General features: G+C 39.6%; 1 protein-coding gene across 1 annotated transcript in view; it reads right to left on the reverse strand.

Moving 5' to 3' along the window:
• OSBPL11 (oxysterol binding protein like 11) overlaps positions 1–17345 on the reverse strand; it is an 84695-nt gene extending 67350 nt beyond the window's left edge. Inside the window, exon 1 of the mRNA XM_002916768.4 lies at positions 17116–17345. Within this exon, the coding sequence (XP_002916814.2) occupies positions 17116–17306 (191 nt within the window). The 5' untranslated portion in view covers positions 17307–17345. The remainder of the gene's footprint in view (positions 1–17115) is intronic.
• Positions 17346–19912: the final 2567 nt, after the last annotated feature.

The raw sequence follows: 19912 nt of genomic DNA on the forward strand, positions 1-19912 counted from the left end.
TACTAGCAAATCAACTTCAACAGTACATTAAAAGAATTATTCACCACAATGAAGTGGGATTTATTTTGGGACTGCAGGGGTGGTTCAATATTTGCAAATCAATCAACATGATACACTGATAGTCTATAAAAACAACTGATTTGAACTATGACAGGTGGCATTATTTTAGTTTACGTGAGCCTCATCTTCTCCGAAATAATAATGATTATTTCAATTCCTAAGTCTCCGTTACTATAACACACTTATTTCTTACCCCTTCTTGATCAGACTTAAGAAAGCTCTGTAGAAGCTTTTAAAGTTAAGCTACTTTCTGAAGAGTTTCAAATCCTTTCATTTCAGTTCAGCACAATTACTCAGTACCTTCTAAAACACAAACCACTCCGCAAATCCACTGAAAAGAATGGGAAAATTAAAAAGGGAATTTCTCTCCATCCCCACACCATAATCTAAGAGAAATGTATCTCCTTAAAGAAAAAGACAATGAAAAGGGCTCCTATTGGAGGAGAGACACATTGGGACTGTGTTTTTAGCTGTCATATAAAATGGGAAAGGTATTTCACTAAAGACACAGGATTCACTAAATAAAGACACAGGAGTCGATAGTGACTGAGGCTGAAATGACTGGACATGACTGATTAGATGTGAAGTGAAAGAGATCAACAGTGAGAGTAAGGGTGAGACAGAAGAGACAGGGCTACCCCCGGATTTCCAGCTGGAACAACTGTGCAGATACTAATACCTTCACTGGGAAGTTTTGGGTTTGTTTCAATTTCACATGTTGAATTTCAGGGATCTGTGGGACTTACACAGCGAGATATCCAGTAAGGTAACATGATTTGGGTTGGACACACAGATTTGGCAGTAATCGGCACATAAGCATGTAACTGGTTTTGAAGTTATGAGAGCAAATAAAATCACCCAAGAAAGATTATATGGAACAGAGTCTAAGAAAGAACCCTCAGGAAAAGTTTTAAAGGCAAGGGAGTGCAGAGAAGGTATAAGTAGTTGAGAACAGGAAGAAAACTGGGAGTATTTCAAATAAATTTGTGGTCAAGCATGTTCAAAGCTACTGAGGGGTGAAATAAGACGAAGACTAAGAAGTTTCTATTAGATTTAACAACCAAGAGACAAAGATCAATGGAATGATGAAGGCATAGTCAGCTGGCAGTAATAATTAAGAGAGAGTGGGAGAAACAGGACTGGTTACAAGGATGTGGGCTTAACACAGGGTAGTTCTAACCACCCAAAGAGAAGGAGACAGAAAGACTCAAGACTCAGGAGAAAGAGGAAAACAGGAGGGAGGTGGCTTCCAGAGCCCAGGTAGAGGAATTAGTCTTGGATACCCTAACACATTGAACTGCAGACAGGAATTTAAGCAAGCTGTAATCAGTTAAGCCACAGATCAAAATTCCTATTTTCTACTAAACAAAAACTGTCCTCCAAAATTAGCTTAGTTTTGGTCCATTCCCTTGATAGCATAAATAGCATGATGAAGGGAGACAGCAGCCAGCTTAGCTAAGGAAAAAGCAAATGACAGCAGATGGGAGTGACTGCAACACATGTACTTCCTTCTGCTGTAAAATGATATTTTGTCGAGCAGTGACTGCTTCTTACTCCTCCTAGTATTCCTTGCAGCACCTCATGTATAGCCTAGGATATAACAGGTGTTCAAGAAATCTCTGCTGAATGATTTAAGCCATGGGAAGAGAGAAGCAGAATGTTTCTATAAAACCACCAGACAATTCTGAGTTGCTGGCAAAAAAAAAAAGAAAAAAAAAATTCAACTCACAGCCTATATACTCAAATCAATCTCAGATAAAACAAATTCTAATTCCAACTGTGTTTTAGTCTATACCCAAAAGTATGAAGTCAAGTGAAAGGTACTCCCTTCCTGCTAAGAGCTTTAAAAATGTTAATGCTCTTTACATTGGGTTATGCATAGAATTGCTGAATCACTATATAGTACACCTGAAACTCATATAACACTCCATGTTAATTATACTGGAATTAAAATTTTTTAAAAATGTTAATGCTCTTGGGCCCAAGAATTTTACTTCCAGGTATCTAGTCTAAGAAATGATTAAAAATGTAGACATAATATGAAACTGTGTCCACTGTAGCACTATTTATAATAATTAAAATAATAATAATAAAGAAAAAAAAGAAATGGAGAGGAAGGAAACAAAAAAGCTCAATGAATGACATTAGGAGAATGATTAAGAAGTATCACAGATTACACTATATGTTAAACCACTGGAATTTAATACTTAAAAAAAAGAAGTATCATAGAATAGTATTCATCAAGTAAAATGTGTATGAGTTTCTAAAAACATGGGAAAGTATTTTAAGGTCATTAAAACTTCAGACTACCAAATTTTATATAGCCTATAAAAAATGTACACAGAACAAAACTACACAAAGTAGTAATTATGGTTATTACCAGATAGGAGGAATTATGGATGGTTTTACTTTGCTCCCTTTACTGTTTCACATTTTCCAACTTTAATATCATATTATTTTTACAACCAAAACATTTTTTAAATGTTCAATTATCGAAGCGCCTGTGTGGCTCAGTCAGTTAAGCAACTGCTTCAGCTCAGGTCATGACCCCACAGTCCGGAGATCAAGCCCCGCATCAGGCTCCCTGCTCAACAGGGAGCCTGCTTCTCCCTCTCCTGCTCCCCCTGCTTGTGCTCTCTCTCTGTTTCAAAGAAATAAATAAAATCTTTTTTTAAAAAGTTCAATTATCTCGGGGCGCCTGGGTAGCACAGTCGTTAAGCGTCTGCCTTCGGCTCAGGGCGTGATCTCAGCGTTCTGGGATCGAGTCCCACATCGGGCTCCTCCGCTGGGAGCCTGCTTCTTCCCCTCCCGCTCCCCTGCTGTGTTCCCTCTCTCACTGGCTGTCTCTCTGTCACATAAATAAATAAAATCTTTAAACAAATAAAATAAAAAGTTCAATTATCTTGAATAGGTGGCATAATTCAGGCATAGAGCTATTTCTATCTATTATTAGGTATAGATGAAATTTTTTAAAAGTTTCCAATGTGACCATTAAGACCATTGTTCTTTTGGGATGTAGAACTGTTTCGTACAAACACTTACTTCCCAAATTAGGTTACACATGCCCAAAACTGGGCTGGGTGGTTAGAGAACTAAGGTAAAACCAGACTGCATTCTAGAGCAAATTCAGTTGACTGTAAGAAGTTAAAACATTTTTAATATCAAAACTCTTGTAAATGTTAAAAACAAAACAAAACAAAACAAAACTTGCTCCCTCCTGACACATTTCCATGTGGAGAACTTCTCCAGGGAGCTCCTGTCCTCCCCTCCCCATTCTTACCCTGACACCTTCCACAGCTGGGCATGAACGGTTCACCCTTTCTGGGCTTGTTCCCTTGGATCTGCCTCCTACCCAAAGAAGACATTCTTACCTGCTGTGACAGAGAAAAGACCTGAGTGTTCCAAACTGGCTGTGACTAGGTAAATAAGTGTGCCTAATTCCAGGGTGGAAATAGCAAACCTACCTTACCCTGTTAACTGCTGCTGCTTTCTTCAGTGAGTTTTTCCAGTAATAAAACTGTTTCTTAACATCCATTAGGATGTCTATTATCAAAACCAAACAAAAGACAGAAAAGAACAAGGGTTGGTAAGGATGTGGAGAAACTGGAACCCTTCTGCACTATTGGTGGGAATGTAAAATGGTACAGCTGCTGTGGAAAACAGCAACAATGGGTCCTCAAAAAGTTAAATGTCGAGTTACTATAGGATCCAGTGATTCCATTTCTGGGTATATATCCAAAAGAATGAAAGCAGGGACTTGAACAGGTATTTGTTATACCAATGTTCACAGTGGCATTATTCACAATAGCCAGAAGATGGAAACAACCCAAATGTAAATGGATAAATAAAATGTGGCAAATACATGCAATCAAATATTATTCAGTCTTAAAAAGGGAGAAAATTGTAACACATGCTGCAACATGGATGAAACTTGAGGCCATTATGCTAAGTAAGCCAAATACAAAAAGACAAATATTGTATAATTTCACTTATATGAAGTACCAAGAGTAGTCAAAATCACAGAGACAGAAGATAGAACAGTGGTTGCCAGGGGCTGAGGGTTGGGGTGGGGAATGGCGAGTTATTATTTAATGGGTACAGAGTTTTAGTTTGGGATGATGAAAAATTCTAAAGAATTGTAGTGATAGGAGTATCTGGGTGGCTCAGTTGTGCTAAGCGTCATGATTTCAGGGTCCTGGGATCAAGCACCATGTCAGGCTTCCCGCTCAGCAGGGAGTCTGCTTCTCCCTCTCCTTCTGCCCCTCCTGCTCGTGTGCGCTCTAATAAATAAATAAATAAAATCTTAAAAAAAAAAAGAGAATAGTAGTGATAGTTGCATAACAATGTGAATGTACTTAGTGACACAGAATCATATACCTAAAAAAAAGATGGTAAATTTCATATGTATATTTTGCCACAATTTAAAAAAAAAACTGACAATTTTATGTCCTGATTCCTGTGTCCTATTTCTCAACTGGTCCTGAACTCAGGGTATTATTTACTGACCTCTGAAAGCAACAGACACAGAGTAGAATATAAAATTGTCATGAATTTTGAAGATAATACAAAAAACTCTCATGAAAGTTATACCAGCCACGGACTACTTTAACTCACAAACTAGATCTATTTAAGGCACCTACTATCAGGAAGAAGGGAACCTGGGCGGCTTAGTTGGTTAAGCATCTGACTCCTGATTTCAACTCAGGTCATGATCTCAGGAGTGACCTGAGCTGAAATCAAGGGCTGGGCTCCATGCTCAGCAGGGAGTCTGCTTGAGATTCTCTCTCTCCCTCTCTCCATCCCCCTCTCTCCATCCCCCTCTCCCCAGCCCCAGTCACACTTGCATGCACAGGTTCTCTCTCCCTCTCTGTCTCTCAAAAAAAAAAAAAAAAAGAAAAAAAAGAAAAGAAAAAAAGAGAGAATATTCAGCAAGAAAGTTTGAGAAGCATAGCTGTAAAATGTTTGCCCATACAGACCAAAGAAAAAAAAAATCCTAAACATAATCTGATTGTTATAGACAACTAAGAAATCCCTTATGCAGATAACAGGCCAGACAGAGGTTCAGTGATGATGGGACACAAAAAAATTTCTACATGGAAAAGTAGAAAGTCACCTCTAATACCTCAACAAAGTTAGAAAGCTGTTTATTATAATGGAAAGAACATGGCTTAGTGCCAAACAGATACAGGTATGAACTTCAGTGTGACCTTGGGTAGTAGGTAAGACATCTGGTCCTGAGTTTCCTCATCTGTAAATGGGGGTAAGAAAATCTGTTTTGCAGATTTACAATGAGGAAAGAAAAAAAGAGATAATATATTTCAACCCATATAATTTTGAAATGTATTTTAATATGGTTAACACTCAACAAAATACTCGTTCTCTCCCACTGCAGAAGTCAATTCCTCCATAGGCAAATTCCTCTGATCTACGCTCATTTTCTAGATCAGTTTTCTAGATCTGTCCTCTCTTCTTAATCTGCTATTTTCAGGTCAGAATGATGGGACCTAAAAAGCCCTAAGACTTCCACATCTTTTATTCTGAGAAATAATTACTGTTACTCTCCTGTAGTTACTTTGTCAACAACGATGAAGTGTCTGAGATGTTACCCTACTTGCAAGCTAACAAGTTAGCCCAGTTTCATGGATACTGGCAGAAGGCATGAGACTCCTGAGTCAGAGACAAGAGACTTCAATAGCCACAGCAAGACTCCCATCACAGAGGGCAACACAAAGAGGACCAGAGATGACTGCACACGCAGGAGGCTGTGGTACAGGTGAGGAACCTCTTATACAGGGAACCCAGATCTTTTAGTGGACAATAAGTCAGCGTGATCTCTGCAGCAAGGAGACCTTATGTTTATTAAAGTGGATGGTAAATAAACCTGACTTTTGCTTACAAGGGAGATAGTATATCTTCCAAGACTGTTTGCTATATAAATTTTTGGGGAGAAAACAGTAAGGAACAAAGGAAAAACTATCTCCCAACAAGCATTACTGTGCATTACATGATCCAACCCTGTCTTCCAGCCACCAGTTTCTCTCCTCAGAGATGAGGACTTCTCTCAATTTCCTGTGTACGTCGTCAGAGATACTCTATGCTCCTACAAGTGCACGTGTATACACACACACACACACACACACACACACACACACACATTTTAAACAAATGCTTGCAATTATACACAGTTCTGTACCTTGCTTTTCTCACAATTTTCTTAGGGATGGTTTCATACTGACATATACGGCTCTAACTCATTCTTAACATCTGCATAGTCATCCATTTTATGGCAGTATCATGTAGTTAACCAGTTCCCCTACTAACAGAGTTTTATTTCTAGGCTTTTATTATCACAAATAAAAACCTGATCTCAGACTTCCAGTCTTCAGATACGTAAGAATAAACCTGGGTTATTTAAGCCAGCCAGTGCACAGTATTCTGTTATGGCAGCCTGAACTAATACAAATAGTAAGATACCTCTGTGGTAAAACTAAAAGTGCAACAAACATGTATTTGCTGAATTCTTTTTAAAAAAATCTCTGGGGGGCACCTGGGTGGTACAGTCAGTTAAATGCCCAACTCTTGGTGTCAGCTCAGATCATGATCTCATGAGACTGAACCCAGGCTGCAGTCTGCTTAAGACTGTCTCTCCCTCTCCCACTGACCCTCCCCCCCCTCCCCGCCTCAAATAAATAAATAAATCTTGAAAAAAAAAAAAAACCCTCTCTGGAAGCACACACAAGAAGCCATTTTTAGGTAGAAGATCTGAACTAGTAGAGGATGGGAAGAGATTTTTCATTGGACACCTTCTAATTATTTTTTTAATAAAGTGAACATATTACCTGTTCCAAAAAATTACATTAAAAATACACTTTTCATTTATGTTATAAATATGTGAAACATCTGCAAAACTGATAAAGAAGTTTTCTTTGTAGAACTGACGATACAGGCTCAGGCAGCACTTTAAAAAGGCCTCTATCAAGGATAAGAAAGCTGTTTTCAGAAGCAACTACTGGTGGCATTTCATCTCACCATTTACATCATTCTCATTCCCTTCTTCCCTCCTTCTCCCTCTTCCCGTCTCGCTTTGCTCTGTCTCTCCTTTTTCTTTCCCTATTTTCCTTCTTGTTTTTTTTTTTCTCTCCCTACCACCTTTTCACTAGGGTTTCCAGCTGCGGCCAGCAGCAATCACAGACTTCAGTTTCTCCCCTCCAGGGCCTTTCTGACCAACCTCAAGAACAGCAATGGAAGTAAACGGCAAAGACAGCCAAAACTCAAGTACAGGGAGACACAGAGTGGGAAATAATGCTTTGTTACAAGACCTAATAAACCCAAAAGAGAATCCTATCTTTCGCACCCAAACTAAGTTGTTCTAAAACCCAGATGGTAATGCCAAAACAGTAATGTAACTATTTAATCAGGCAATTTGGTTTTAACTTAAACCTGAGTAAGTCTGGACACAAATCACTTTATTAAGCAAAATCAGTACAAGGGAAGATTCTCAGCTAACGAAGACGTTCCCTCAAACAAAGGGAACAAAAGATGTTCCCTCTCTGCAAGGTAGTATAATTTACATCAAGAATATTCTCCACTATTTTCAACAGCAAAAACAGGAGAGTTTAAAAAGACATAATTTCTCACAAATCTATTTTATGGACAACAACTTCTGAACCTAAATCATGCAATTTATTCGAAAAGGACTAAAAGACTAATTTGCATGTTCTAACATTAAGTTGTTTGCATAGTTTTGATACAGTGTAACTGCTATGTAAAATATGAACTCAAATGGACTGTACTTAGACCTACAGAGCAAAAATATAAAACATTAAGAAATCAGAGTATAATAAACCAAATCTTCTTCCTCAAGGTTTGGTATAGTTCTAATTTTTGTGGGTTTTTGTTTGTTTAAGGTTTTATTTATTCATCTGCCAGAGAGAGTGAGCAGGCATAAGCACAGGAAGCAGCAGGCAGGGGAGAAGCAGGCTCCCCTCTGAGCAAGAAGCCTGATGTGGAACTTGATTCCAGGACCCCGGGTTCATGACCTGAGCTGAAGGCAGATGCTTAACAGACTGAGCCACCCAGGCATCCCCCCACTAGATTTTTGGAATAATATTTTATAGTTTTCAATTATGTGCCTCTTAAGTTGCCTTTCCCTTATTTTTACTAGCATCAATTGCAAATTTCAGATGAGGAAAAAAGAAACTGGGGTACAGAAATACACATTCAACTTTCCTTTAATCCCTACAGAGAAAAAAAGCAAACATTCATGATTTCTTCAAATCAAACTCGAAAGAAGTGGTCAAACCTTGAAGACAGTAAATGTTAGGTTATATTTAGGCAGATCTCCTTTCTCCATTTGCAAATAGGTACTTTTCCTTGTAACAGAGTATTCACAGCGCTAGACACCAGATCTGACTGTAAAAATTATTTCTATACTATACATTGTAGACTTCTTTCCATTTCCTGAAACCCGGAACTAAGAGCTAATGAGGAAAAGAGATCTGCCTGTTTGTTAATGGTGCTTAGCCAGCATGGAGGCCAAAATAAGAAAAGCAGGTCTGTTATATACCCCAATTTGCTTTTCAGTTCCTCCTCTGGGTAGTTCTCTTCTGTCCATTTCAATAAACAAGTGGCATATTTGCAGATTTGTAAATTTTTCTAAAAGCTGACACGAAGAATGTGAAAATAATGGAAACAAGCACATTTTATAAACTTTAAACATTTATTACGAAAATGAAGGAACAATCCAAAATTAAGAAATGTAATTTCCTTTTAAATGGTGAGCAAAGACCACAACATATGAATATAAATTACTGTGGAAGAAAATTTAAGGCTAAATTAATCAATTTACTTCTCAGCTTGGGGCATCATGATATATACTCTGCAAATGCAACTGAGGCTCTTCCCTTTTTCTTTCTTTCTTTTCTTCCTTCCTTCCTTCTCTTCCTTCCTTCTTTGTTTTCCTTCCTTCCTTCTTTTCTTTTTTTCTTGAAAGACTTTATTTTTAAGTAATCTCTATACCCAGTGTGGGGTTTGAATTCATAAGACCAAGATCAAGAGTGACATGCTCTGGGCCGCCTGGGTGGTGCAGTCGTTGGGCATCTGCCTTCGGCTCAGGGCGTGATCCCAGCGTTCCGGGATGGAGACCCACATCAGGCTCCTCTGCTGGGAGCCTGCTTCTTCCTCTCCCACTCCCCCTGTCTGTGTTCCCTCTCTTGCTGGCTGTCTCTCTGTCACATAAATAAATAAAATCTTAAAAAAAAAAAGAAAAAAAAAAAAGAGTGGCATGCTCTACCAACTGAGCTAGCCAGGCACCCCTCTTTTCTGATTCTTTTTCAGATTTCTCCCCAAATAAGCCTTGGGAGTCCTTACTTTTCATGGTTATGAATGGATACATTAATCTGGAACTAACAGGGCTTCACACATGGTAGATGCTCAAAAATATTTGCTGCATGAGTTAGAATACTAGTAAATGATGAACCCACCACGGTCTAAACTATTTATCAGTAATTATTCATTCCATGGGGCACGTGGGTGGTCCAGTCAGTTAAGCATCTGATTCTTGATTTCAGCTCCGGTCATGATCTCAAGGCCTGAGTGGGCTGCAGGGCTCTGCAACCAGCACAGAGTTGCTTGAGAGTCTCTCTCTGCCCCTCCCCCATTTGCGCACACATGTGCTCCCAAGTGTGTGCTCTCTCTCTCAATAAAATCTTTTAAAAATAGTAGTAATTACTAATGGAGCACCTGCGTGGCTCAGTCGGTTAAGCATGTGCTTTCGCCTCAGGCCATGATCCAGGGTCCTGGGATTGATCCCCGCATCAGGCTCTGCTCAGCAGGGAATCTGCTTCTCCCACCTCCTCTGCTGCCCACAGTTCGTGCTTGCTGTCTCTCGCTCTCTCTCAAATAAATAAAATCTTAAAAAAATAATAATTATTATTCATTCCTTTAGAGAGTTTATCTTTTAAATACCTTTATGCAAATAACTACCTAGAAATAAAAGTTCTTCTACTTACTAGTTACGTAGCCTTAGCCAATTCATTTTGCTTCATTTTCTTCAATTGTAAAATGGGGATAACAATGTCCTACCTTCCTCTAAGAGCTGTTGTGAGGGTTAAATGTGACAACAGAAGTGAAAACATTCTTGATACTATAAAGGCAATTATCTACCTTCCCAATGCCCCACATCTCTAAGGTCTAGCTGGTTATGCAACGTCAACATTCTGGCAACTTTAGCTCAACGTACCTAAAACCAAATGCATCATTTGACTCCCCAAACCTGTTTCCCCTATAGATTTCTCAAAGTTTCAAATCTGGATGACGGATGCCTATTTTCACTTCCTTCCCTCACTACAAGCCTCCATCCAATCAATCACCAAGGTCTGTCGACCTTCCTCTTAACAGTTTCCTTCTTTTCCTGCCTACTAACACCTTCCCTGTATTATCTTATGTCTAGGTCACTGCGACAGGATCTTCTAGTAGCTCCTCTTATTCCCTGACAATCAGTTTCAGTCCCAAACTCTCAGCTTTAGAAACAGATTTCCAACTGCCTATTTGTCAAATCTATCTCAACAGAAGATGACAACCTATAGAGTCTATTTATACTAACATCTGTAATAGGCACCTTCTTGTATGGCTCCCAGTGATCCCCACCTGCTGGTTTTCACACCCCTGTGTGGGCTGACCTTTATCACCTACTTCTAATGAATAGTGAAAAGTGATGGGACTTCACTCCTATGTTTAAGTTACAAAAGACTGTTAAGACTTCCATCTTGATTGCGTTCTCTTGCTTTCTCACTTCCTCACTCTGATGAAACATGCTGCCAAGTAGTAAGATGCTCCGTGTGGGGGCCCATGCAGCCAGGAACCAAAGGAGGCGGCTGGCAGTCAGTTTATAAGGAACTGAGGTCTTTGTCCAACAGGTCAAAAGAACTGCATTGTGCCAAGAGCCACGAGTGAGACAGGAAGTAAATTCTTCCCAGTTGAGCCTCAACTGAGCCTTCTGAAAGACCCAGAACCAGTGGACCCACCTAAGCTTCACGACACTGTGGGATTAAAAAATCTTGCTGTTTCAACACACTAAATTTTGGGGTAATTTGTAACACAAAAGTAGATAATACACTATCTCACATATTTCAAAATAAATTCAAAACAAATACATAGTTACCAAATCATTTTAAAACTATAAGAAAATAAATATTTATAAATAAATAACTTTCAGGCACCTTGGTGGCTCAATCAGGTAAGCATCTGCCTTCAGTTCAGGTCATGATCCCAGGGTCCTGGGATCGAACCCCATGGCGGGTTCCCTGCTCATCAGGAGTCTGCTTCTCCCTCTCTGCCCTTCCCCACACTCACTTATGAGCACATGTGCACATGCTCTCTCTCTCTCAAATAAATAAAATCTTAAAAAAAAAAAGAACTTTCTAGGGGCGCCTGGTGGGCTCCGTTGGTGGAACATGCAACCCTTAATCTAACATTGATCTCGGGGTTGTGAGTACAAGCCCCACATTGGGCATGGAAAGTACTTTAAATAAATAAATAAATAATTTTCTATAATTTGAAGTGAAAGGGGAAAAAAGTGTAAGAGTTCTGACTGATAAAAGTTTTCTATATGCCTGAAAAACATATAAAAATTAAAACACAGCTAGGAAAACCCCTTATACCAAGTTTAGCAAATAATTTAACTGTACAAAATTAAAACATGTTGGGGCGCCTGGGTGGCACAGCGGTTAAGCGTCTGCCTTCGGCTCAGGGCGTGATCCCAGCGTTATGGGATCGAGTCCCACATCAGGCTCCTCCACTGAGGGCCTGCTTCTTCCTCTCCCACTCCCCCTGCTTGTGTTCCCTCTCTCGCTGGCTGTCTCTCGCTGTCAAATAAATAAATAAATACAATCTTGAAAAAAAAATTAAAACATGTTGCATATGTTTATATATTATATAAAGAACTAATATAAATTTCTCTGGAACTACCGTGAAGAAATCAGTAAACGATAGTGACTTCAGGGAGGGAAACTGGGCAGGTGGGACAAATATGAAAGGTAAGCATTTCACTGTATATACTTCTTTTACTTGTTTAGAAAAAAAAAGGCAATAAAACATCTTTAAAGTACTATTGGTATTAAAAATTAAAAATATTAATTGACGTAATATTTTTCAGGTATACTTCAAGTATATTAACAAGAAAAATAATGAGAAAAAATAGAAAAATGAATAAAACATATAAGCAGACACTTCACAAAAGAAAAAATGTAACTAATCATTAAAAAAAGTAATTCAAAATGGATCAGAGACCTAAATGGAAGTGCTAATATAAACTCTTAGAAATAAATCCATTAACCTTTGCAGTCCTGAACTTGGCAATGGTTTCTTAGATGTGACACCAAGCATAAGTGGGGGAGAAAAAAGAAAAAAGAAAAGAAAAGAAAACTGATTGGGTTTCATGAAAATTAAAAGCTTTTGTGCTGTAAACAATATCATCAAGAAAGTGAAAAGGTACTCCACAGAATAAGAGAAAATATATCTGATAAGGGAAATGTATCCAGAATACATAAAAATCTCATAAACTCAATAATAAAAAGATAAGTAGGGCACCTGGGTGGCTCAGTTGTTAACTGTCTGCCTTAGGCTTCATGATCCCAGGATGCTGGGATCAAGCCCCACATAGGGCTCCTTGCTTTGCGGGACGCCAGCTTCTCCCTCTCTCACTCCCCCCTGCCTGTGTTCCCTCTCTCGCACGCTCTCTGTCAACTAAATAAATAAGTAAATCTTAAAAAAGAAGAGATTAAAAAAAAGATAAATACTCCAACTTAAAAATGGGCAAAGGATCTGAATAGACATTTCTCCAAAGATGATACACAAATGACCAGTAAGTACGTGAAGAGACACTCAATGTTATTAGACTTCAGGAAAATGCAATTCAAAGCCACAATGAGATACCATTTCACAACCACTAGGAGAGTTAAAATCAGAAAGACAAGTGCTGATAAGGATGTGAAGAGATTAAAATCCTAATACACTGCTGGCAAGAATGTAAAATGGTGCAGCTGCTTTCGAAAATAGTCTGGCAGTTCAAGAAGTTAAACATACAATTACCGTATGAACCAGCAATTCCATCCCAGATATACACCCAAGAGAAATGAAAATACATGTCCACACAAAACCTGAACACAAGTGTGTTATTATTATTCATAATAGCCACAAAATGGAAACAACCCAAATGTCCATCAACTGATGAATGGATAAGCAAAATGTGGTATATTCAAATAACAGAATATTATTCAGCCATAAAAATGAAGTAATGATACACATTATAGCACTTACAAACCTTGAAAACATTACGCTAATTAATTTTCTAAGTTTGCAAAGCCAAAGCCCAGGGTCTGCATCAAGGAGTCTTTACTGAATTTCAACTACTCAATAAGACATAACCAAAAATCTCCATTTTTAAAATGGGATAGTAGCAAATTACAGATAGACAGTTGGATGTATTGGCTCCCAAATTCCAGAAATAGCTGAGGCCATGGAAGAGAATGAGATAACAAACAGAAAACACACAGCTTAAGAAGATGATGAAATATCATACCATACTTTTAAGGAAAAGAGCCAACCAAAGATACTGCGAAAGGAACAGTCAGAGGGATAAAGGAGAAACCAAAAGAAAAGACTAAAGTCAAGAAAAGAGAGGTGCTTGGCTGGCTCAGTGGAGCATGCGACTTTTGATCTCATGGGCTTTGAGTTCTAGCCCAACGTTAGGTGTAGAGATTGCTTAAAAATAAAATCTCAAGAAAAGAGTTGTAACAAATACACTTACAGAGAATGGGAATATGACTCTAAAAAAATTCATCATTTTCATTCATATCCTTGGTGAGGATAGAGCCAACTGTCTATAGAGTTGAGCAATAAATGAGGATTAAGAAAAAGGAGGCAGTTGAGTGTAAACGACTTTAAAGAGGAAAGGATTAGGTTGGGTTTTATTACTGTGGTTGTTCTTAAAGTCTAGAGACTGAGTCTCAGGGGAAGAAGCCAGGAAAGAGAAAGCAACACAGGACAATGGAGAAAACTGCTTGATCAATGTCCTAGAGGACAAAGGAACAAATTAGATTGGGGCTAGGTTGAAGGATCAGATCAGCCTTGGACAAACCTCATTAAAATAAAAATGTCAGTATGTAAATGAAGTAATGCATTATATAGCTGCACCCATGGGGAGAGTTCCACATAACTGCATTTTCCAGATATTTAAGAATCTTTTCTTTCAGCTATTTCCTTTGAAATTTTTCACCACTGTATCATATGGTTCTCTGCCTTCTTAAACATAGTGTGCTTTCCTGGATGACTTAGGTCATTGTGACTGATTATTGTACTAGGAAGTAATACAGCTGAGTCTGCATGTTAATTTTTCAAATCTTCTTGGACTGTCCTACATTTTCAGTTGCCATTTTCACTGGTACATTTCCCGTGATAATCTTTTTCACTTGTGCTTCCAACAGATTCTGGTTTGAAAATTACATAACCATTAAGTAAATACCCTAAATAAGGGATAATACGATTCTGAATCAAAGTACAGGAGTAAAGTGCATGGTTTTATGACAACTAACTCTAGCACTAAGAAACCTGTTTCACTTTTCAATTCAACTGAGACTCTGTTTCAAAAAGTTGAGGATATCAGAAGACTGACTTCTGACTTGGAATATTACTTTATTTTCCTTCCTTAAGTCATTATCAAAATATCCCTACCAAGTAATTGATAATTTTATATGGTTAGTCTAAAGCCACTAAAAAAACAAAAAAAGATCATGCTGATTCCAAAAGTGAGCCTAAATATCTCACGATAACTAAATATACTTTCTTGTCCTGGAATTACTTACCAATACAAAGTTATAATTTTCTACACTTCACTTCTGTATGCTAATATAGTCATGCATGTTTCACATACGTGGACGTTATTCATGATAAATGTATATCCTTCACAAAATCTTGGCTTTAATTCCTTTCAAATTTCACAATACAAACAGCACAGGGCTGAAAAGGCCCAGAATTAGGTACACAGGCAGTCAGTTAGCCAAAATTTAAGAATTCATTCCTTTAGTTTCAATACCATGAAATAGCCTGATTTCATTCATTCTTAAGATTCTGGTGATCTAGCAATTCTATTTCTGGGTATTGATCTGAAAAAAAAAAATGAAAACATTAACTTGAAAAGATTATCTGCACCCCCATGTTCAATGCAGCAGTATTTACAATAGCCAAGGCATGGAAGCAACCTAAGCGTCCTAAGTGTCCAGCAACCTAAGTGTCCTAAGTGAACAAATAAAGAAAATGTGGTATATAAAATGTAATATTACTCAGCCACAAAAAAAGGAAATCTTGCCATTTTGCAAAAACATGGATGGACCTTGACGACATTATGTTATATAAGTTAGACAAAGACAAGACAAGCAAATACTGTATGGTCTTACTTACATGTGGAATCTAAAAAACCAAACAGAACAAAATAAAAAAGAACTCACAGATACAGAGAGAGATCGGTGGTTGCCACAGAGGCAGCGTGGGGTGGAGGGTTGGGCTGTGAACTGGGTGAAGGTGGTCAAAAGGTATAAGCTTCCAGTTACAAAGTAAGTCCTGGGGATGTAATGCACAGCATGGTGACTAAAATTAATGATACTATATTGGGCATTTATAAGTTGCTTAGAGAGAAATCTTAGAAGTTCTCATCATAATAAAAAAAAAATATTATAACTATGGGGGAGCCTGGGTGGCTCAGCTCACTCAGTTGGTCACCAATTCTTGATTTCAGCTCTGGTCGCGATCTCACAGTAGTAATACTGGGCTTCCAGTTGGGCTCCAGACTCAGCAGAGTCTACTTGAGCTCCCTCTCCCTCTGCTCACCCAGTGCCGATGCACACTTGCACGGGCACATGTATCTCTCACTCACTCTCCCCCGTGCTCTCTAAACTAAATAAATAAATCCTTAAAAAAATAACATTGTAACTATATATGGTGATGGATGTTCACTAGACTTACTGTGATCATTTCCAGAACACACGCAAATATGGAATCATTGTGTTGTATGCCTGAATATAATTAAGCTCCAAGTCAAATATACTTCAATTAAAGATTATGGATGGTTATACCCCCCTCTACTTTACATATCAAAAACAGAAACAAAACTACCACTGCTTCTCCAGCACTCTCTTCCTGTTCCTTCAATTTTTCCTTCATATTAATAAAAATTAACAAATGTAGAATTTCTCAACAAGACAGTTTGTAGGGCCGCCTGGGTGGCTCAGTTGTTAAGCGTCTGCCTTCGGCTCAGGGCCTGATCCCAGAGTCCTGGGATCCAGCCCCGCATCAGGCTCCCTGCTCTTCTGGGAGCCTGCTTCTTCCTCTCCCACTCCGCCTGCTTGTGTTCCCTCTCTTGCTGGCTATCTCTCTCTGTCAAGTAAACAAATCTTAAAAAAAAAAAAAAAAAAGGAAGAGTTTGTAGATGGCCTGACCAACTCAAACTGAAACATCTTAAGGCTCACTGGTCTAGAGTATCAGACGCAGTAGCATCCGTACCTTTGCCCCTGTATTCAAATTATTTATGTATATCTCCCCTTCTAAGTCACAAACTGAGGCAAGAATCTTCTTACTCAATGATTCCATTCAATCACCTGACAAATACGTTTTCAGCACCTAGCATTTGCTAGCTTCTGGAGAGAGCTGAGTTAGGCAGTTCCTGCCCTCACAGTCAAGCAGAGGAGGCAGGCCTGTAAACAAATTACAACACGGGCAAAAAAAGGAGTACAAAAAAATTAAATCGTAGGAGGGATTAACCCTAGGGATGTTAGAGGAAGTTCAGGAATACATTTCTGTATCCTCCAAAAGGCCTTCATAAATACCTGTTGAACGGACGCATGAATGAATGAATATCTTGCTAATGAAAGATGAGACCCCAGGTCCAAATGAGATGTTGCTTCTGGAAGTCCGGGGTAACTTTACCTTTAAACGACTGCAGAAAGGCAGACTCCGGCATACTTACCCCCACCTGAGGAAACCGCCTTGGAGAAAGTGCCATACCTGTACTGCCAGCCTTTTGCACTGCCACCGCGGCTGCTGCTGCTGCTGCTGATTCCACCCCCACAGCTGCTGTTGCTGCTGTTCTTGTTCGGGGTCACCGCTGTGGCCAGGCCCTCCAGCTTTCCTTCACTCTCTGAGACTTTCATTGTTGACACTGGTTCACCCCCCTGCATCTTAACTCCGAAGTCCATCTGCCCTTCTGGGGCGGGAGAGAACAACTCTGCAGAGTAGTTTTGTAGGTGATAATTTTTAAGATTCGATCTGAAGGTGATTCCAGTGACTAAATCAGGCCGCGGCTGGAGTGGGAATCATCAAATGGTCCAGGCTTAGGAATACAAGCATTCCTACCGAAGGAAAACTTTTAAGAGGGCAGGGGTAGCAACGAGGACAGAGATCCTTTAAATATGTATCTTCTTCCCGACAAAAGCAAGGAGGAAAAAAGCTCACCCTGCCAGAGGGTTTGGTGGCATACTCAAAAGAGAAGCTGAAGCAGCGTGGGGAGGTCGCGGGCTCTAGCCAAGAGGGCTGGGCGAAGGACGGAGGACCACGGAACGCGACCCGAGGCCTGACCTCTGAGCGGACGGCCTGACCACCCTGCTCCCTCTTCTCCTCCAGCGGGTCCTCCGAGGGAGGGTTTCGTCCAGCCCGCTCGACGGTTCCCGCCGCAGCCCCCGAGACAGAGCTGCGGCCGCCCGCGCGCAGCCCCGGAGAAGGGACTGCGAAGGAGGCTCCCAGGGCCGTCTCTTCTCCGACCCGTGGCGAGCCTCTCGGAGCGACTTCCTCCAACCCCCCCGGCCCTGGGACCTCGACTGGGCTCCCAGGGGCCGGCGGGTCGCGCGCCCTCTCTCTAGCTCCAAACGTGAATGCCACAGCTGCGGCCGCCGCCCCACCCACAGCCCCACGGCGGGTCACCCACCCGCCTGCTCTTTCCCCGCCTTCCCTTCCGGGGTAGCGTGAGCTCACTTCCCCCAGAGCAGAAGCGCCTGGCGCCATCTTGGCGCAGGGCACGCGGCCCTGAAGGGGGCGGGGCCTCAGGGTGGCTGTCGTGGGGGCGGTTGACCCGGAAGAAGGGAAAGGACAGGGGCGCGCGGGAGAGCTGGCTTGGGGGGGTAGGGGGGAGGAGGACACAGCCAGGGAGCGAGAAACAAAGAAGTGGTCTAATGCCGTGCCCTTGTGAAGTGTGACTTCCGGCCTTCCTAACCAGGTCCCGTCCATCCATTTGAGGGCCCAATCCAGGCATTTTAGAAAGAAGGCTTAGAAAAATAATGTCATTTATAAGAAATTACCAAAAAACCTCTTCATTTTAGTAATTTTGCAAAAAATGCATCACATAGGAATAGGGCAAATCAGTGTGGAAATTAGAGTTCTCAAAATCAACTCTTTCTGACTCCAGACAACTCATTCACACTCTTTAGACTTTGGTTTTTGGGTCTGTAAAATAAGAGTAATGACAGGTGATTTTTTTACATCCCATATAATTGTAAACTCTAGTTCCTCTAGTTTCTAACAACTTGACTTGGGAATTGAATGTATACAATATGCAAAACGCTATGTAAAATGCAAAGAAGTATTACTCAAAAGTACAAAAGTAAAGTAGTAAAATAAATAAATAAGGCTATGAAGAAAATTAGACGATATAAGAAATAAGTGGGATGGAACAAAGAACCTACTTTAGGAGAAAAGTTGAGAAAAGTCATCTATGAGATGATATTTAAGGTGAGAAATGAAGAAAGATGAAACTGAGAAAAAATTAAGCTTTATTTATTCTGGGAAATGAGAGACGTGGCAGCCTGGTGAGCAAGAGACAGAGTGGCATAAAATGAGAGTGAAGAGGTAGGCAGACAAATTTGGATTTTATTGTAAGTGCAATGGAAAGTTATTAAAAGTTTTAATCAGAGAAGGATTATGATCTGATCTATGTTTTTAAAAGATCTTTCTAGTCGTTTCAACAAATAGTGCTGGGTCATTCTATATAAAGAATGAAATTGGACCCCCACCTCAATCATACACAAAAATTAACTCAAAATAGATCAAAGACATAAGTATAAGAGCTTAAACTATAAAACTCTTAAAAGAAAAACAGAGGAGTAAATCTCCATGACCTGGAATTAGGCAAACCTTCTTAGAGATGACAGCAAAGCATAAGAAACAGAAGAAAAAAATAGCTAGATTAGGCTTCATAAAAATTAAAAACTTTGGTGCTACAAACAATACCATCAAAAAAGTGAAAAAACAATTCAGAGAATGGGAGAAGAATACTTGCAAACCATATATCTGATAAGGAAGTTATATTTATAATATGTAAAGCATGCTTCTAACTCATTAATAAAAAGATAAATAACCCTATTTTTAAAAAATGGGCAAAGGAGCTGAATAGACATTTCTTCAAAGATGATATACCAAAAGTCAATACGTACATTGGGAGATTCTCAACGTTATTATTCACCAAGGAAACTCAGATCAAAAGCACAATGAGATGGTTCTTCACAACCATTAGGGAGGCTATAATAAAAAGATAGACAATAACCAATGTTAATGAGGGATTTGAAGAAACTGGGCCCCTCACACACTCCTGGTGGAAATGTAAATATGGTATGTCCATATAATTGAATATTATTTGGTCATAAAAAGGAATGAAGTGGTGATGCATGCTTCAACAAAGATAGACTTTGAAAGTATTACACTAAGTATCAGAAGCAAGACACAAAAAGCCAGATATTCTGTGATTCCATTTATATGAGGTGTCCAGAATCAGCAAATCTATAGAGGCAGAAAGTAGATTAGTGATTGCCAGTGG

The sequence above is a fragment of the Ailuropoda melanoleuca genome, chromosome 1 (genome assembly GCF_002007445.2).
Source record: "Ailuropoda melanoleuca isolate Jingjing chromosome 1, ASM200744v2, whole genome shotgun sequence".
Lineage (NCBI taxonomy): Eukaryota > Metazoa > Chordata > Mammalia > Carnivora > Ursidae > Ailuropoda > Ailuropoda melanoleuca.